At 36.4% G+C, this 21,390-nt stretch overlaps 3 protein-coding genes across 3 annotated transcripts; all 3 read right to left on the bottom strand.

Moving 5' to 3' along the window:
- Window positions 1-1,017: 1,017 nt before the first annotated feature.
- On the bottom strand, window positions 1,018-6,108 carry LOC120630162 (organic cation transporter protein-like). The gene is made up of 7 exons (XM_039899314.1): window positions 5,870-6,108; window positions 5,140-5,374; window positions 4,361-4,616; window positions 3,927-4,255; window positions 3,128-3,422; window positions 2,064-2,245; window positions 1,018-1,185 (listed from the first exon to the last, which is right to left on the bottom strand). Exons 1-7 carry the CDS (start codon window positions 6,106-6,108, stop codon window positions 1,018-1,020), a joined length of 1,704 nt encoding a protein of 567 aa, XP_039755248.1.
- Window positions 6,109-7,398: 1,290 nt separating this feature from the next.
- On the bottom strand, window positions 7,399-14,212 carry LOC120630161 (organic cation transporter protein-like). Its single transcript, XM_039899313.1, has 7 exons — window positions 13,983-14,212; window positions 12,059-12,293; window positions 11,467-11,722; window positions 10,959-11,278; window positions 9,434-9,728; window positions 8,254-8,435; window positions 7,399-7,566 (listed from the first exon to the last, which is right to left on the bottom strand). Exons 1-7 carry the CDS (start codon window positions 14,210-14,212, stop codon window positions 7,399-7,401), a joined length of 1,686 nt encoding a protein of 561 aa, XP_039755247.1.
- A 1,919-nt stretch (window positions 14,213-16,131) lies between these two features.
- Window positions 16,132-20,850, bottom strand: LOC120630017 (solute carrier family 22 member 7-like). Its single transcript, XM_039899135.1, has 7 exons — window positions 20,612-20,850; window positions 20,122-20,356; window positions 18,897-19,152; window positions 18,183-18,511; window positions 17,564-17,858; window positions 17,078-17,259; window positions 16,132-16,308 (listed from the first exon to the last, which is right to left on the bottom strand). The coding sequence occupies exons 1-7, from the start codon at window positions 20,848-20,850 to the stop codon at window positions 16,147-16,149; spliced, it is 1,698 nt and encodes a 565-aa protein (XP_039755069.1). The 3' UTR covers window positions 16,132-16,146.
- Window positions 20,851-21,390: the final 540 nt, after the last annotated feature.

The raw sequence follows: 21,390 nt of genomic DNA, 5'->3' as shown, positions 1-21,390 counted from the left end.
TCGGCAAGAGACACCACCCGATGCCGCACATTGTCAGGCCCAAGTACAACAACACAGCCATCCCTCGTCCAACACTGAGTAACACCAAAGCGTTTCCGGGCCGCAATGAACGCCTCATGACGACCTCTGGTTAAAAACTCCGAAAGCGTAACACCACTGCCCTTCAGCTTGTTCTTAGCAAACCACACTTTGTTGTGCAGGTCTTGATCTCGGAATTTCACCAGTATAGGACAAGGTTTATCACTGATGGAACGGCCTAAACGATGACACTGCTTAAAATTACTCACAGAGATGTTAGGAATAGCTAGCTGGCTGTACAATATCTTGGAAAAGCACAGGGCTGGGTTCTCATCTTGCTCCTCAGCGACCCCGTGCACAAGCAATGTTTTCCTGCGGGCCCGAACTTCCAAATCTTCCTGTTGCCTGGAGAGAAGCCGGAGCTGTAACTGCAGATTCTCAAGAGCAGTCAAAACAAAACACCTGAACACATTAAATTGTGCATTTATGTTAGAAGAAGGACTTGCGGCTGGAATGGATGTCCGGACTTCTCTCTGAAAATCATCCATCCGGGCATTGAATGTAGCAGCCAGATCTTCCACAGACTTCTTCAACATATCCATTTTGAGTTATAATATTTGTAGTATGATTTTGTTTAAAATTGGTATGCGCTGACTAATGTAAACAGTGTCTAGTAAACAGTGATGTGGCAAAAATTTCAATATAGATAGTGCAAATAAGGTTGAAAACAATTATTAACGAATAATGCTGGTGGGTTTGAGAGTCTAGAGGTACATATTAAACTTGATTGTATATTAGTTTTCTTATATTAAAAGCTTAAAAAAGCAGGAGCGATTTTAAATATGTCTACACAGTTTAGCGCCTACCCACCAAAAACCATATGATCTGTAGTAGAACATGTTAATAACCAATGAGGTAGTATTTGTTGAATTATGAGTAAAAGAGTTGATTGAAAAGTACACTGTCATATTATTATAATGAAACAAGGTTTCAGTGGGATTAGCTAGTTTGTTTTATTTTAGATTCCGGTTTCCCAATCGCCTCAGCTTCGGCCAGGGTGTCGGGCATCTTGGTGCCCAGCGTCTCTGGTTGCGTCAGCGCCAGCAGGCCGGACAGGATGCCCATGCAGCCGAACATCAGCGACGGGATGCCGTGCCAATAGCTCATCTGAAAATGGTACAATTGGCAAAACTAAGTAACTAGTTGAAAAGCGTCCAATATTAAGTAATGATTGTTAAGAGAGTAGCGATGCGAAAAGTCGAAGTTAAATATTTATAAATACAAATGGGGGGCCCATTTGAATAGATGGCAATATTGATGCGTACATTACATAAAAAATTGTACATTATAGTGGGATGATTACGAAGGGAAGCGGAAGCCTTATCCACTAGGCTATCACCGCATCGAATAATGTATATATGGTCTTATAAACATAATGTATATAGGATCTTATAAATATAAATGTGTAAGACGGCCGATTGGCGCTGTGGGCAGCAACCCTGAGCCAAGGCTGCTGGATCTACTCCCACAACTGGAGAATGTTTCTGTGATAAATAGGAATGTATTTCAGTTTCTGGGTGTTTATCTATATATTATAAGTATTTATTTAACTTTTTATAATATGTGTGTTTTCGTAGTATATTTATTTATTACTAGCTTCTGCCAGCGGCTTTGTCTGCGTGGACTTCAGAATTTGGTCTGAAGCTTCGCTCGTTAATATTTTGTAATCCTACCACGGGAACTATTTGAGAGATCGGCATAAAAGTACATGTTTTTCCATAGCATAGGCGACCTGAATACCAAATTTCAAAGCTGTCTGCCCGCTTCTGAGCTCTAAAAACAGCTTTCTATTTTCGCTCGAGAATATCTTAAGGAATCGGGATAAAAGGTAGCCTTTGTTCTGTTTCCATGTCAAAGACTGCATACATGCTAAATTACGTTCAAATCCGTTCAGCCGTTTTGCTCGATTGAGTAACAAACATCTACACTTACACATTTATAATATAATGTATAAAATATATATAGTAGGATTTAAAATAACTTACAAGTGCTGGGGTAAGTGGAGCTGTGATAGACCCAATACGACCAATCATGGATGAGAAGGCAAGAAAAGTGTGTCGGTACTCGGTGGGATACAGCTCCGAAGTGTATAGGTATATTGACGTCACCACGGTGGAGATGCCGAACTTTCCTAGCAGGTATACTACCAGCCGCAGAACTGACAAGTCTGTTGGTATAATAATTAGATGATTAAAGACAATTTTCGAACGTTCAGGATCAATCCTTCTACAAGTTGGCCCTGAAGGTAAGTGATGATGCAGTCTAAGATGGTATGGCATGGTGGGGTATGGCACCCCAATATATTTCAACACGGTATCGTACCGAAACACGAAGTCACTTGGCGACACGTCTTTGTCGGTAGGGTGGTACCTAGCCACGTTCAAAGCCTCCCACCAGACCAGACATTTGCATTTTATTTATTTTTAATTGCATATTTTAAATTACCAAATAAAATAGCCCCTTTGGGGGATTAAACTCGGGACCTCAGCTATTAAATGACCACAGCGACTGGGCCGGGGAAGTCGTCAATTTCTCCTTGGATAGCAAAAACTTTTTTTTCATATAAGAATTAAGATCTTTATTAAAATTGATCGCAAAGAATTACTTAATTCGCTTTGTCAAGTTCATTAAACTTGAAACCATAATGAAGTAGGCGCTTAAATGCTTACACACATTTTATTGTAGTGGGAAAATAGTGATAATGATAACCCAGCTTAATTTAAAAGATTCTAGTTGTAAAATAAACACCTATAAAATAATTCCACGCCGTGTTGTGACGGCAGATCAGTGATCACCCCTGCTTCCCCTACCCCTGTTCTTCCCGTGGTACGAGGCGACTAAGAGAATATAAAGAAGAACGGACAGCAGCGTCCTCTGTGCCTACTACCACCTGCGATCACCAGTCCATCTGCCCAGCGTGGTAAAACCGGACAAACCCTCCCTTTACTATCCAGCAGTGTACTGTTATATTCTGTTGATGATATTTTATCGGTAAAATATTACTAAATCATAGGTAAATTAGTAATATTTCATAATTCCTTAAACTCACCCATAGGAATGAAGACAAAAGCGATGTTGCAGGCGGCGCTAAAGAAGAATCCTGAACACAAGGTTATCTTCCTGCCAATTCTGTCCAAAAGTAAAACAGCTGTGAAGAATCCAGGAATCTCGATAGCACACGTCAAAATGTAGTTCAAGTGCATGGTGTCGGAGAGACTGGTGGAGTTGATGGACAGCCCGTAATACACAAAGGTCATCGTGATCCACCAAATTGGTGTCGTGCAAACCCTTCTCAGCAATACTGGCGACCGTATTATTGTGCGAAATAAACCAGGTCTATCAGCCTTAAAGAGAAACAAAAAGCTATCATTCTATATAAAAAAATTATAAAAATTGAGAAACTACAAGCCTTACATATATTTGATATATTATTAAGCGTAAGTTTTTCATAATTATTGGAAAAACACAGAGGATCAAGAATATACCACTGATTCTCAAGCTGAGCCAATCTAAATAATTGTCACAATCTTTTTGTCTGATTTTGTGATTTGAAGGTACTGAGAATTCATATGGAGACCAAGTTCATTAATAAAATTAAAAGTTTTGTGCTTTATAAGCTTGCTTGTAAGCTGCTTATAAAGCACAAAGCACCTTTGATTTCTATGGTAATTTAAGACCTACCTATGTAGTAATAAGTACATACTTTGTATACCGTTCGCTATAGTAGCTGAGCAGAAAAAGAGTATTTTTTACATTTTACTTGGCACAGACTTAAAAATATTTATATTCTTCTTTTTAGTTAGTTTAATTTTTTTTAATTTTTTTTTTTAATACTGAAACACTCTTACATTAGGCACAGCAGTAGCCGACTGTTGAGGGTTCATGAGAGCTTCCATAGACTTCTCACTAATATGTGTTTTGTTAACCCTCGCAACAGTTTCCAGAATTTTCTTAGCTTTAGGGTATCTCTTTTTTGAAAGAAGCCATCGTACGCTTTCAGACAGTATCCAGTAGTATACAATGATCACAAAGCAAGGGACATGCAGTGCTATGATCATGTAGCGCCAGGCTGGGATCAACCAAGCAACGCTACCGAGTAACACCTGGCCCATAGCGAATATCGTAGATGAAGTAGCACTTGTCAAGACACGATACTTCGGCCCTACGAGCTCAGCAGCTAAAACAAAGTATAATATATATGACACATTAAAAAACCGTAACCTAAACAATCATTAGAAAAAATATAAATTATTTTTTTCTAATGTTATTATATATAAATTACCAAAAATGTAAGCAGAGCTGTAGGCACCAGCACCAAACGTCGTCTGCAAGATTTGTAAGGTCAGATACATAGTGTAATTGACGGAGAATGCTCTGATGAAGCCAAACAGGCCCAAATTGAAAATATTGATGATGAGGGCTATTCGGCGGCCGTAGCGGTCTGAGATGAATCCAGTGATAGGGAGCACGAGCAATGTTCCTATGCTGTACAACGTGCCTGCAAGGACTCGTAACCATTCTTGGCATCCGAGGTCGAACTAGAAAATATAATAAAATATTATGACAACCCAATGAGAAAAACTACAGAGGAATTCTTAAAAAAAAATATTTTGAGCAATACAGCTTATTTTCAACGCAGGCTACTAAACTAAATTTAAAATGGACTCGGCAGTAGCTGCAGCTGCGGGACACAATAGTATGGATGCTATGACATCTAAGATATGCTATTTCCTCAAGCATTACCATTGAATTATTATAAACGAATTCTATTAACAATAATTTTAAACTAAAATTTTTAACATTAGCTATAGCTTGAGATTACGTAATAATTTATTTCATGTGTTTTTAGCTGACAGCCGAAAAAGTTAATGTTCTCGAATTAACGTTGCGCACGGTATGAGACAGTTAAAACAAACTATCAAAAACTGCAACATTATTGAATCAAAAAGTACCAAGCCAAGTAATCCCTGTAAATATAGTGTGTAAGTCTAGACTCATATATAAAAGCTTCAACTATAAAACTTCGGTTGCTTTAAATTGATATATACATTTAATACTGACTTCATATACAACTGTGTTGTCTCTGACATAAACAAAACCATCACATTTTATGGTTTTTGACTGATCAAACAGATTAGCAGGGCAGTAGTCCAAGGTCCCATTACTTCCTATACCTCGAGGAGCGTATCGTTCACAGCTGGCAAACCCTGAATCAGTCTCTGGAATGGCATTATTGATCCATTCAGGATTAAATTCGTGTGATTTTTCATATTCACCGCATTCTGGGATACGACATCTAGAATGAAATCAAAATGCTCAGTATTAGGTTAATGTCTCGTGTACAATAAGGATAGTGTTGTAATCTTGACCTTAAAGGTGCGCGAATCAATTAGGTTCCAACCTTCCTATTTCTTTATTAGTAATTCAAAATCAAAATATTTTTATTAGTTGATTAATTATTAGTAATTTTTAACAATCTTACATTTAGCTAATTGATTATTTATTAGTTATTTTTAACAAGCTTACATGTAGTTTATTATTTAAAAAAAAAATATATAAATTAATTACTAATTTTATGCAGCTTAACGTTTCTTTTTCCTTCTAACGTAAATTTAATACTGAGCTGCGCGTCTTTCATTAATTTTGTAATTTTTAGGAAATATTCTTCTACTTTTCGATAGCCGATCGGTGCAGTAGGTAGCACCCAGCTCTGAGTCCAAGGGGTTCAATTCCCAGCACAAACAATATGCTGTCGTATTAACAATAATTTTATTTTATAAATTGACATTACCTGTGTGGTGTAGCTGCAGCTGAAAATATATACTCCGTCATAAGACCACAAATCGCTATTGGATAAGCCACTAAGAGAATGTTCCGGATCTGGAACCAACCGAACTGGCCCAGTTCGTGAGTTAGCACATCATCAAGATCCCGCGGTTTCTGGTATTCATTTTCCGTTATTTCTTGATCCGTTCCTGCATTTCTTTCCAATGACGTCCCACCATCACTATTTTTCTGATTTCCAACCATTTTGAATTTAAAAGATAGATAGGTGAGTTATTGCATTCCTCAAACCTCTTGTACATTTGCCATGGTTCAGATTCTGCATCTTTTTTCAACCAAAAGTGTACGTAGCTAAGTTTAACTTATCAGCTTATCAAGATTCATTTCGATGATAAAGTTACCCCAAGACTAGTCTTTGCACGCAATTCTGACACAAAAGAATTACATATTTTAGTAGAAAGCCGAAAGTGACCATGGAGAATATGATATTAAGTTAGAATTGAATGCAAAAGTTGGCCAAATATAAACAAAATGTTACCTAATGAACTTGTTTACGATATCGCATAAATATAAAGGCATCAAACATATAGACGAGGCTTTCAATAATATTAATTCGTGATACTTGCTTTACTAGTCTTTTTATCTGTGGCATCATTAAAATCATCGTCATTGTACCTACCTCTGCGTTTATGATGCACGATATACGCTAAGCTACAAAACAAAACTTTACATACAAATTTTATAACAATGTATTGAAAAGCTATGCCAGTGGATTTATTTCACGTGTATGGTGCGAGAGGTACAGCAGTTATCTCAATAAAAGAAACAATATCACATTTTACAAAATTCCTGTATGTGTCCTTTATTTTACTGTTTTCTCATTCCCCTATTTTATGGTAAACGTTTAGATCATTATAGGTAAATAATTACTTTCAACTGCTAACTGGTATAAAGTGACTAACCGTTTGTTGAAGAAACAACTCTAAAGTGGAGTGGTTTTTGACGCTTCAATATTAGTCGTGTACGCGGTTTCTGTATTTTCTTAAGTCTGCGCTCAAAACCTACTTCTTGCTGAAGTACATAAGATTATTGGACAGCTCCAATTCGCAGATCAAATTTTATCACAAAGACCATGACTTATATCATCAAAGATAGGCGAATATATAGTCTTTTAAATTCCCTGCCTCATAAAAATATCTTTTGTACAGGAAAAACACTTTGCTATTAAATACTAACAAGGCATTTTATTCTTTTTTAGTTAGTACCTAAATATTTTGTGAATTAAACAGGAGAAGATAAACAAGGAATCTGTGTATGAGATTTTTACTCTTTCGAAGTAGAAAAAGTAGAAAGGTTACAGCAATAATAAAATTTTAATAATGACATAATAATCTTGTAGAAATGGAAATGTAACTCTCTAAGTAATTAAATAATTGAAATTTGTGTTTCATATAGTCGAAATTAAACTAACGAATAAAATAATTATTTATTATATAAGCTTAAAATTAACAAAGAGATCAATTAAGTTTGGTTTAATCAGCTGTTTCGATGTAGCTTCGACTCCGGTCTGCCGAGAGCTTCAGCTTCAGCCAGTGTGTCAGGCATCTTGGTGCCCAGCGTCTCAGGTTGAGTGAGTACCAGCAGGCCGGAGAGAATTCCCATCACACCGAACATCATTGATGGGATACCGTGCCAGTAATCCATCTGAGAAAACAATTAATAATTTAATAATTGTTATCATAGTGTTTGACCTACCTTCGAAGGAAATAATATTTTCTCCAAGTGTAGGTAAAAACACTTATCAATCATCCAAAAAAAGCAATGTGTAATTCCTTGAAACGGAAGTAGGGATACACTTTCGAGCAAGCCGCGGAACATTCCGTAATTGTTTAATTGTGTTAATGGTGGGTTCGATTGTACTCGTATGTAAAAAAAATAATCATTTACCATCTCAGTTATACATGCGAGGACTATATAGCTACTTGCTATCATCTATTGAGTTTGCAGCCATAATCAACATAATAAACGTCATGGTCATATCAACCCATTACCGGCCCACTAAAGGGCACGTGTCTCCTCCCACAGTGAGAAGAGAATAAGGTGGTAGTCTACTACGCTGGCCCAGCGCAGATTGGTCGACTCCGAACACCTTTGAGAACATTATCGAGAACTCTCAGGCATGCAGGTTTCCTCACGATGTTTTCCTGCACCATTAAACCAAGTGATATTTTAATTACTTAAAACGCACATAACCTAGAAAGTTGGAGGTGCGTGCTGGGATCCAAACTCGGCCCGCCGAAAGTGAAGTCGAACTCCTACCGACTGCTATCAGCTTCTTATACATAATATTACGGGAATATAAAAAATATTCAGTAAAGCAGTAACACTTACAAGAACTGGAGTAAGGGGCGCCGTGATAGATCCCACGCGTCCAATCATGGAGGAGAACGCTAGCAGAGTGTGGCGGAATTCCGTGGGGTACAGCTCTGACGTGAACAGGTACACCGACGTCATCACCACCGAAATGCCAAACTTGCCCAGCAGGAAGATTATAAGGCGAACTACAGTCATTTCTGGAAATACAAAATCAGAAAGTTAGTTACGAGTATCTATGATCTATGATCTATTCCGCAAGAAAAGCAACCGCTAGGGAAGAAAAACGACGGATTGTAAAGCGGGCCTCGACACCAAAATAATGACCACGACCAGTCTGACAATGTCAAGACTGTAACGATTAAGAAGAGATGATTTATTCATTGAAGCCATTTTTTTATAGTTATTGTTGACGGATCGAACGGATGTTAAGTGGAAAATCATTGCTTATAAACAGAACAACACTTCGCACGATATGCAAGGAGCACGTCTTACAAAGTGCCGCCCAGTGTCCGTCAACCTGGTTTCTTTAGACAACCACACCGTTTAGCCTGGAACAATGCTGCTTGGCGGCACAAGTAAGCATGGCGGTAGTATTTGCCTAAATGGGTTCTGTCACATAAAGCTCTACTACTTGCTAAGGCTGTCTTATAACTAAAGAGATCCTTTCCAGATCACCTTTGGTAAGAGGAATTTATGAGGAACAGTTTGTGTGTTGAATGAGCGAAAAGCTAAGAAGCTTGAGATCGTATGGCCTAAAAAAAATACGATACGTGAAGAATGTTAAATGTGCCTCATTGGAGCTTAAACAAGCCACGATGCAGGTTGCTCTGCCCAATCTTGGTCCAACTCTAGAATCGAATCCAGGTAAAGGTCGGTGGTATCAACCAACTTTTAGCAACAGGCAGTTTTACGTAGGTATAATAATAAAATTATCAAGGTGTAGATAATCTTGTAAAATTTATCACTAATATTTGTGAAAATACGGCAATATTAAATAAGATAACCAAAGATAAAATAACAACGTTATCTATCTAGTTCTATGTCATTGTAAAAAATATTTTGACATTATTTTTATAAACTGCCGTGGTTGTGATTATTTGCTGGGTATAATAGCTTCTACATTTGTTGATACTTGGAGACCTATCATTACATTGTAAAACCATTAGAAATTAATAATGGATTTTTGACTTCTTACCATTAGGAATAAACACGAAAACGATATTGCAAGCTGCGCTGAGGAAATAACCAGTGGATAGTGTAGCCTTTCTGCCAATTCTGTCCAACACGAGAACTGCAGTAAAGTAGCCAGGAATTTCTATGGCACACGTCAAAATATAATTCAAATGCATCGTATCCGAGAGACTGGTGGAGTTGATGGACAGCCCGTAGTAGACAAAGGTTGTAGTAATCCACCATATTGGCGTCGTGCACACTCTTCTAAGCAAAACGGGGGAGCTTATAATAGTGCGAAACAATCCTGGTTTCTCAGCCTAAAAAAATAATAATTTAATGCACATTTTGAAGTACATAAGATGCTAAGACATAGGTGATGCACGTAGGCTTGCACGATTCTGCATCATGCAAGAGCGTTACCAAATTGTGCATGTGTTCTTTATTATACAGATGTATCTAATATCAAAGTCAAACTAATCTGTCCACAACTGTTAAGCTTGGTCGAGCGTATAAAAAGACAGATTTACTCGTATAAAAGAACAATAATGGTTGGTTGGCTTCACTGTTCTTAAAGAAGATATAGGTTTACAACAATATAGTATTGGTAAGACAAAACATTGCTCTCTGTAACCGAAGAGTGGATATGAACAACCGACTTACTCGAAATGGACATTAGTTAGTGACATTGCATATCGTCTGCGAAAGGTACAGAAGTCATTTGTGGGATTGAGTATATGCTTTTATAATATGATTCCTAAGTTAATATTGGACCTTCAAATGCATTAGTTAAAATAATGGTTTAAAACAAATTAAAAGTCGTTGAATGATGAATTTCTTAACGAATAGGCTGCCTGGAATTCCGCTTCACTAAAATGATGCTGAAAAAGAGCAAGTTTTTGAGCAGCCGGCTCATCTCGGTAGAGTCTGCCTTCCGAACCAGTCGTAGACTGACTACAAAAAAACTGACTTGACGTTCCAAAAGCCCTTATAAAATAGGCCTACTTGAAATAAATAAAGTTTGGTTTTTTTGAAGGTTCGCCAGGTAAGAACACCTGTATCCAACACGTTTCAAGGTTACGATATTTCCTTAAAGATAGGAGATCTTTATAATACCACGTGCTATAACATTTACATCAAATTTTAAAAGATATTACGTATTATTTATAATCCTGATAATTTTTTATAGCAGTGCATCGAAAATGCGATAGGTATAATCTATTACCGTTTTGGATAGAATATACTTAAACCTAAATTTTTGATCACAAAACTTCCATTTCTGATGGGTACAAAAACTTGACGTTATCGCTCAGTACATGAATCGAGAAGTTACACTAAATGGAGTTAGGTATAAAGGTCTTGCAAGGAATGAAGACAACTAGTATTTTTAATGGGTTAGTAGGTACTTTAGTAGGATGCCGTGGTGGCCGCTGATTCATTGTTGAGTAAATAGCCATATTACTTTCCATTAGAATTGATTGTCATAAAGTAAGCCTATTTCTATATATAAAGACAGAAATAAAATATAAAGAAAATCTTACATCAGTGACTGCAGACACAGGTTCCGGAGGATTCATTAAAGCCTCTAAGGATTTTTCACTGATATACGTTTTGTTAACTTTCGCAACAGTTTCCAAGACTTTTTGTGCTTCTGGATATCTTTTCTTCGACAATAGCCACCTTACACTTTCAGAGAGTATCCAGTAATACGCGATTATGAGAAAGCAAGGGATATGCAGTGCCATGATCATGTACCGCCAGTCCGTTATGAGCCAGGCCACGCCGCCAAGGATCACCTGTCCCACCGCGAACATTGAGGATGATGTGGCACTGGTTATGACACGGTACTTTGGCCCAACAAGTTCCGCAGCTGAAATACAAATTTCTTTAGTGTAATTTAGGGAACAATGATTATGAGACTGCGACTATATAATATGTTGTGATCGATAAACTCAAGAAGTTGAAGTAAGAAGTTCGTTTTCAATAATATCTTATTTTGACTTTAAAAAATAAATAATTCTTAATCAGGTCATAGGATACATGTAAGAATGAACTTACCAAAAATATAAGAAGAGCTAAATGTGCCTGCTCCAAATGTGGTTTGTAGTAGCTGGAGAATCATATACATGGTGTAATTAACTGAAAACGCTCGGATGAGACCAAATAGAGCCAAGTTAAAGACGCTGATAATGAGGGCGAAACGTCGACCGAAACGGTCGGACACGTAGCCAGTGATGGGTAACACCAGCAATGTCCCAATGCTGTTTAAAGTGCCAGCGAACGCACGAAGCCAATCTTGACATCCCAGATCGAACTAAAAAAAATAAACTTGGGTTGTTTACTAGCCTGCATAAATTCTGTAACAATGCTTTATTTTTATTGCTGATGTATGCGTGAAATTTATAAAGTTATCAAATATAATATTTACTGTTACTTTACAGAGGGTAAAAGTCTTAGCCCATGTATCAAGATATCTTTGAAGAAGAATCATATTCTTCTTGTTACATTTATATGGAGCAGACTAAACGTTTTCAAAGAGCCACTAAGCAGATTTTGAAAAAAGAGATATTTATCTGTGGAATCCAGAGAGAGTATAGTAATATCAGCTGTCAAACAGCTTACGATAAGACAATATTTTTACGATACTTACATCGTATACCACAGTATTGTCTCTATCATAAACGAATCCTTCACATCCAGTAGTGGTAGACTGATCAAACAACGTGAGCGGACAATAGTCCAATGTGCCGTTGCTTCCAACATTTCGAGGAGTGAACCTCTCACAACTTGCAAATCCTGAAGAAGTCTCCGGGACGGCTCCCAAGATCCATTCAGGTTCATATTTGTGGGATTTTCCATCTTCTCCACATTCTGGGATGCGACATCTGATCACATTTTGATAAAATATATAAACTACTCGTAACTAATAACTAAAGCAGGAGCTTGCACATCTTTCAATTATTATCGATAGTTTCAAGTATACTATATCAGAGTAAAATACAGAGCATGTATGATTTCTCTGTTCCCCCTGCTTCGTGAAATAATAATAAGTTTATTCATAAAGAAAGTTAAAATTACTTGATAAAGGACAAAATGATTGCCTACCCTCTGTGCTAAGACAACTTATGTTACAGATGGAAGATTCCTTCCAAGAATTTTTGATATTAATTTTTATTAGGGTAGATAAACTATAAATGAAGATTATAAAAAAACTAAAGTACAAACGAAAGTAAAATTTTAATAACAGGTGGAAAATCCCACACGAAAGCCACGAATTATAACATCATAAATTAATTATTGGCATCTTTATTACTACTGATACAACTGCTGTGAAGTTATCTCAATTTTTTTGCAAATGTGGCTTCTTCACGCCATCGCTACGGTTGAATTGAAAGAATATTCAAACTGAGGTCAAGGTCTAGACAACCTATTTTGGCTTTGTACTCAACCAAAATTGGCGTTAAAACGAGAGAGATTTAGGTCAAACATTTGTTTGTATCGTTTTAACTATTTATTTCTGTCCTAACAAATCCGTATAAAATATATATGTCGAGCAGTAGACGTCTGTTGGTTGACATTTTGATGATGACGAAAGCCTGAACGGTGTCGACGTACGCGTTTTATATCGCAATGTTTGAATAGTTAGAAGACCACGGTGCTTTCGAGATGTAATACACGTTGATGATATACAACGTGTAACCGAATTAAAAAATACTGTTGAAGGTGCATAAAGATATTTCATAAGAGATCAATCAAATCAAATCATATTAAATCAAAAGAAGCATATTTAATTTCCACACAAACTAAATAATAATTTCAGTAAAAACTATAAAAGTGATTTACTAAAAAAACTATTAGCGTTTCGGTTTCCCAGATAAGTCTCAGAGACAGAAATTATTGCACCTCTAAAGCCTGTGAAGTAATATTTCAGTTTTCATTTACACGTTCTATAAGGTACTCTAAGGTTCTCCTTTGCAAACTATTTTAACAAAACTAGTACTTATGCAGTGTTCGACATGTCGGTTCGAGAGATCAAACGACATTTTCTGGTCCATGCAAAAATTTCGTCGTGTGTAGTATACACTTTTACACTTACACTATACACACACATACACTTTTTTTATTGCGAAAAGCATGTTGTTCGTTTTTGTTAGCTGCTTTATATTTTTAACTGCGGATCAAATTAATTATATGACGTTAAGACACCAGTTCATAAAAGGGCTGTTAATGTTAACGAGCAAAATTATTGTGATCGAGTGTTCATGGAAATAATATAACATAATTGCTCTTCTTTAGCCTATTACACAGGCCGTCTCTTTATTGCATATCAGAGCACAAAACCGCTGCTTTCACAATTATTTGGCGGGCTTTAACAATTATTATCACATTTCAGTGACAATAACGAACTCTTAGGCACGCCACCACTAATTTCTACCTCCAGCCTTGTAATGTTATATCATTGAACATGATAACAGAGATGTAGTTTCAAGGCTATATAGACGCTTTAATAAAAATACGATTGCTTGTATCGGAAATATTCGGATTGTACACAGAGAAACGTGAACTTTAGTTACCTGTGTGGAATGGCAGCTGCGGAGAAGATGTACTCGCTCATAAAAGCAGACATTATGATCGGGATCGCAACGAGGAGAATGTTCCGAAGCTGGAACCATCCAAACTGTCCCAGCTCATTGGTCAGCACATAATCAAGATCTATTGGCTTTGGGACCAAACTTCCTTTCCTATTAGACCCATTGCTTTCTGGTGGCGCTTCCACAGTATTGGCTTTATGGTCATCAGCCATTTTCAATCGGGTTTTTAATATACTCAGAAATTTAATAGGTGGCGTTTATGAATTAATTAATTTCAGAAATAGAAAAGAACACGGCGTTCTAAGCCGCTGGCATTTGTCGAATGAATTGGCCCACTAATTATTCCATCGGCAAACTTTGATATCTCTATCAAGATGCCTCGACATCGATAGCTCTTTAAAATTCAGATAATCCTATAAATACGTCATAATTGAGACCAGTAGGAAATAGGCAATACATTCAAAGAGTTGCTAGAGAATTACCAATTATCACAAAGTTTCAATACTACTTCTTTCCTACTTTCCCCATTAGTCCAAACGCCATCTTTAGTCTTTGAGCATCCTGAAATTAGGTTTATTGTAGGTGGCCTTGGGATAACCATATTAACCCAACACCCAATTTGCGCGACCTTTATAAGTAGGTACTACACAATCGGGTTAAAAAAAAATTTAACGGATAAAAAAAAATGGTTTTAAACATTTTATTAATATAATAACAATTTCAATAATTATCGTCGTCACTCGACAAAACCGGTTTCCTTTTTATAAACTATAATATTACCATACCTGTCTTGGCAACACGCACGAAACGGTACACAAATCAAGTTTTCTACTAGTCTGACTAACAAAGATAGACTAATGCATTTTTATTTTTATGGTTAATCAACAAATAAATAAGACGAAAAAGATATAAAAAAACGGGTACGCAAGTTTCTTTCATCAATTTTTAAAAAATAGGAACTTAAGTAAATCAATATTTATAATACAGATGCTACAAGAACCAATATCGAGGATCCTATTACATTAATTGTACTTAAGGATAGCCTGTTATTTTAAATTAAAGAGCATTTAATTTGGATATTTAGTTTAAGAAAAAAAAAAAGTACTTATGCTGTGCTGTTAAAAGAATTATTGAGAATTAGTATGTGCATGTGATTTCTACATATCATCTAATAAATTTATGTATTATGACGACTATATTTCGTATTGTTTTAGTTTGCCGCTACGATGTTTAAAGTTCATTTAACTTCCAGCACTAGATAACACTGTTAACAGATAGCCACGCATTGAAGTGCATATTATCGAGTTTACAATGTACAACTTTTGATAGGTTTACCAATTAATAACAAATTAAAACAATTTCCGTCATTGAACTGAATTTTATTACCAAGAGCGTCATCAGCTAGTGATCAGCTATTTATCCATTAGCGATTTAGCACTGAGACAAATAGCATAGCGTATTGGTGCCGATTCTGTTGTATTCTATTGCGGTATATAACGCTCAATTGCGACAAGGATTACATAAACAAAAAAAGATTTTAATTATAAACCTAACTTCAAAAAAATAACTCCAGTTTTAGCTACATTAAAAACATCTCTCGAAGATATTAAGACGCGAAAGAAAATATAACCTTATAGCGCTATAGCTATAGCTTGTTTTTTCGTTTTGAAAACATTTAAAATCAGAGTTAAAATCTAGAAAAATGTTGTCCTGTAAAATTTTTCATTTTGAAATGTGACATCTTACTTTATTTTTTTTAATTTACTAAAAGTTTTCCCTTGGCTGCAATCTCACCTGCTGGTAAGTGATTGTGCAATCTATGATGTTAACGGGCTAACCTGTTAGGAGTACAGTAGTTATTTAAAAAAAAACCCATACCCCTAATCGGTTTATTCGCGACATCGACCGGAACGCTAAATCGATTAGCGGGACGTCCTTGTCGGTAGGGTGGTATTAGCCACGGCCAAAGTCCCCCCCCATGCAAAATTAAACTGACAGGTTTAGAAAAAAAACACTATCATTGTGAAGAGGTCTTTTAGGTATGCCAATTTAGTTTAGAGATTAGTGTACAACAGAATTGCCGCTATAGTCTTAACTCAGTCTTATCTAAAACTTATAAATTATTGTCGAGATCTAAGTAATGATGTTAACTAGTGAGTTTAGATTCTGGTCTCCCGAGCGCTTCGGCCTCAGCCAGGGTATCGGGCAGCTTGGTGCCCAGTGTCTCCGGCTGCGTGAGCACCAACAGGCCGGACAGCACCGCCATGAAGGCGAACAACAAGGAAGGAATGCCATGCCAGTACTCCATCTGAAATATTTATTGATTTTACTAAACAATCATCACCATCCGTCCAATAACTTTACTACCGAGTACCGACTAACTCTGTAACGTCAGAGTAAAAAAATCAAATTCCCTCCACTATATCAAGCGCCTCGCCAAATAACAAATCTGAAGAAATTATTGGTTTAGCTTTGACGTTGCAGTGTTTTGATACTCTAAAAGGACAAGAATTTACGGCATCATGATTACAAATAAATAAATATATAAATAAATTACAACGACAATACAACACACATCGCCATCTAGCCCCAAAGTAAGCGTAGCTTGTGTTATAGGTACTAAGATGACTGATGAATATTGTTATGAATAATATACACAAATACTTAGAAAATACATATAAACACCCAGACACTGGAAAACATTTATGATCAGAAAGCAGGGTCGCTGTCCACTGCGCCAATCGGCCGTCAAGATTATGTTATATCTAAGCGCACCCTCACCTGGATTTCCAACGACTCTAACCATAAAAAACTGGACAAGTTTTAGGACTTCACAAGTCAGTCACCCAAATAGTTACCGACCTAGGTCAATCGAGTTATTTGTGTTAGCGAAATCCCCAATGAGGCCTCACTAAGTCCTTCCATATTAAGCACCTTTTAATCAAAATTGCTAACAAACCATAGTAACTTGAGCGTGAGAAAAACGTTTCTAAACAACAAATAAACGTTATATTGTTGTTTAAGATAATGAATATGGAGACTACACCGTATTCATGATCCATGAAAAATAAACTTACGAGAACTGGTGTCAGTGGAGCTGTGATTGAGCCTATCCGACCAATCATAGACGAGAATGCAAGCAAACTGTGTCTAAATTCAGTTGGATATAGCTCTGAGGTAAACAGATATACGGAAGTCATCACTACCGAGATACCAAACTTTCCCACTAGGAAGAGTATCAGTCGAGGCACTGCCATTTCTGAAAATAGTGTACAGCGATTAGCAATGATTTGTTTTTACCTGTAAATATCTCTACTACATATAAGATAGCCAAGATGCTACTATTGAAGCGAATCTTGTATTTGTGAGACAATGAGAAGATAATCTTAGCAAGAACACATTACATAGGGGATCTAAAACAAAAAAATACATTAAACTTAAATGTATATTTTTAACATAGGAATGGCGATAACGACGCCAGAAATAAAATTTAAAAAAAAATAGCGCTGCAGCTAACTTATGCATAATAAATGATGTTGATTTGCAATTCGATGTATACTTACGATTAGGAACAAAAATATAGGCGATGTTGCAAGCTGCGCTGAGGAAATAACCTGCAGATAGAGTAGCTTTTCTACCAATTCTATCCAAGACAAGAACGGCGGTAATGTAACCAGGAATTTCTATGGCGCATGTTAGAATATAGTTCAAATGCATCGTGTCAGAGAGACCAGTAGAGTTGATGGACAGTCCGTAGTACACAAAGGTCATAGTAATCCACCAAATCGGCGTCGTGCAGACTCTCCTGAGCAGAACTCTGGAGCTTATTACGGTGCGCACCAAGCCAGGACTCTCAGCCTGAAAATATTTGTTTTGTTTCAAATATAAATGGAAACCAATCATACTTTAATGAGATCTAGTACTTTTGTAAGAATAGCAAAGTAATTTTTACATTTATGTTATAAATATTTATTTGCTTATGGATAGTTTGAAGATAATCCATAATTCCTTTTAAATAGTGCCTATTTTTTAGTAGGGAAATCATATGATTATATCAGCATCGTGATTCCAATTAATGTCTCCCTCTCTCTAATTGGAAAGAGCTTATTAATCATTCAGATATCGAATTGCACTGTCGCAAATATATGAATATTAATGAACATTACGGGAATATGTACTTACGTCAGACGTAATGACAGCAGTTTCTGGTGGGGTCATTAGAGCCATCTTAGATTTCTCACTGATATACGTATTGTTTGCCTTTGCGACAGTTTCCAATATTTTTTCAGCTTCCGTGTATCGCCTCTTTGACAATAACCATCGTACACTCTCAGACAGGAGCCAGTAGTATACGATAATAAGGAAGCAGGGAACATGGAGTGCTATGATCATGTAACGCCAGGATGGGATCAGCCAAGCCACCGCGCCGAGAATCACCTGCCCCGATGCGAACATCGTAGCGGACGTGGCGCTTGTTATGACACGGTACTTGGGACCAACAAGTTCAGCAGCTGAATAAAAAAAATTTTGTCATCACAAACATTTTACCTGCAAACTAATTTTAGGCAACGTAACAATATAGACATTTTCTTTTATAATATAAATTATATATAAAGTACTTGGTAAGTTTATTGAAATTAAACCAATGGATGAACACTTTTAGATATTACTTTACTTCTATAACTGAAGAATCAGAATTGTTTTATGGATCATAGGGAAATTAAACATGTTGTTTTAAGTCTGTTAAGTCTTTCTTTACACATTTATGAGGTAGTGGTGTTAACTCTACTTCAATGTTAGTGTACCTTAAATGCTACATAAGTTTGTTTACCGTAATCTTTTAGAACTTGATATTAAAATGAAATAATAGCATGTTTGAACAGTTCAAATAATTACCAAAAATATATGACGAACTGTAAGTGCCAGATCCAAGCGTAGTTTGTATCAGATGAAGCGCCAGGTACATGGGGTAGTTGACGGAGAAAGCTCGAATAAGACCAAATAAGCCCAAATTGAACACGCTGATGATTAAAGCGAACCTTCGACCGTAGCGATCTGAAATGTATCCAGTGATAGGCAGTACCAACAACGTCCCGATACTGCTCATAGTGCCGGCAAACGCTCGCAACCACTCTTGGCATCCTAGATCGAACTGAAAAAAATTTATTTGATTTCTTTAATTGAAATTTAAACCTGCCTAATATTTAATGTCTTTGGATGCATTTTTTTAAAGTGGTATTAGTCGATTTATGGTCTTCGCATAGCATAAATATATTATTAGACTGAAAATTGGTGTTCTCAACTGAACTGAAAACGTTGAATTGTGTGTCGTAAAAAAATCTTCTAAATATTTTTCTGCCTCTAGTATACGACCAGTGGACCCACACATCGGCCACGAGGCTTTCTTGAGTCAAAATCAAAGTCAAAAATATCTTTATTCAAGTAGCCCAATAGGTAGCACGGTAGTTATAAAAGCTAAGTAAAGCGATGGTTCCAATTTAAGAGCCAAATGCTTAGACAAACGTGAGTTTTGAGTTATTTGAGGAAATACAAAACGTGAAAACGTGTGTTCTACTAAAATGATGAAGCCACAGCAATATGAATTGCTGTTTTTTTTTAATAATAATAATAATTTCTATAAAACTAAATTTTAGATAACGCCCTAAAATTATGATTTTACCCGGTTGCTATATTTTAATTTCACTTTATAATATAAACCACAGGATTGAACATACATAATTCTGGCCAGGGTACAATGCTAGAATAATGTATGTCCAATCATAAGATATTTTTCTATATCATGAAAGTATCACAGGCGATGATGTTACGACAAATCCAGTATGGCGGTTCTTCTTCTTCTTCTTCACCTCCTGGGCTTGTCTCCGCACTTGGTCGCAAATATGGTGGTTATGACAATATGAAATCAAAAGGCGTACTTTGTTAGTGCCGAAACAGATTTTTTATATGGGTATGTTTAAATCACTAGTAATTTTCAATAGTTTAACTTTCTCTTATTATACTAGTATACACACGTCAATCCTCATTGTAGCGGGTCTAAATGTCTTATGAACGCGGTAATGATAATTATGACGATAAATGTTACAGATAGAGCGTAACTTACATCGTAAACCACAGTATTGTCCTTTGCATAAACGAATCCATCACACCCTGTAGTAGAAGATTTATCAAACAAATTGACAGGGCAATAGTCCAAGGTGCCATTGGTTCCGGGATTACTTGAAACGTATCTCTCACAGCTTGCAAACCCTGACGCAGACTCTGGAACTGCGTTCAAGATCCAATCGGGATCGTATACGTGGGATTTGCCGTCTTCACCACATTCTGAGATGCGACATCTAATAAAATAAGGTTTAAGATAATACCTAGCTTATTTAATCATTTTGATCCATACAGTAAAAAGGCATGTGACGATTATGGAATGTTAATGAAAATAAAGAAAAGATTATGTCGTCGTGATTTTCTGATAGATTTCAATGATAGATTTCTATTTATAATTTTTGATAGATTTCAATGAAACAGGGACGCGTGCCCAGCTGTGGGAAATTAATGGGGCTATTAATGGTTATCATTCTAGCTTAATTATATTTTACCTATGTGGTGTTGCAGCAGCGGAGAAAATGAACTCATTGATAAATGAGGAGAATATCATCGGGATTGCAACGAGGAGGATGTTCCGTTTCTGGTACCAACCGAATTGGCCGAGCTCATTGGTCAGCACATCGTCGAGGTCTAACGGCTTTTTGTAAACACTTTCTTTCCTACCATTAACTGTACTTCCTTTGGTTTCAGTCTGCGTCTCCATTGGATCGTTTTTTTCATCTTTTATCATTTGGTTTTTAAAATACTCCAATTTCTGAGACCGAGGATGTGTTGTCCACAACAATTCGTAATCGAATGAATTTGATCGTAATACTTAAAATAATTATTTTTTATTACTAAACCCATCATTGCCTCGTAAATGGAAGAATAAAACTTTGATAAGAGTATCTAGACATCCGATATGTCTCCTATGCTCTATGTTGTATGTGAATTAAAATTTACTAGTAGTAAGTTAAATATTTGATATTGTAGTAATAAGTGTATTAGTACTGCTTCTATATCCACTGTGTGATGCTTTAATTGTATACATACGTTTGTTTTATGAGGACATTACTTAAGTCAACTAACTAAAACTGAGACGGCGTGGTAGACCTAAGCTTCCTTCCCCCTCTTATGAAAAATGGGAAGTATGGAGTGTATTAGTTAGATGATTAATAACACAATAATACCAAACAATTCCTAAATTAATTAGATGGTTTCACAAGGTAAGTGATTTCAGTGGATGGTACAATGGCGATTTGAATAGATCCTAAATTACATCTTGTTATAT

Source organism: Pararge aegeria, chromosome 15 (assembly GCF_905163445.1).
Source record: "Pararge aegeria chromosome 15, ilParAegt1.1, whole genome shotgun sequence".
Classification (NCBI taxonomy): Eukaryota; Metazoa; Arthropoda; class Insecta; order Lepidoptera; family Nymphalidae; genus Pararge; species Pararge aegeria.
The sequence above is the reverse complement of the archived record's forward strand: the minus strand, read 5'-3'. Positions and strand labels throughout refer to the sequence as shown.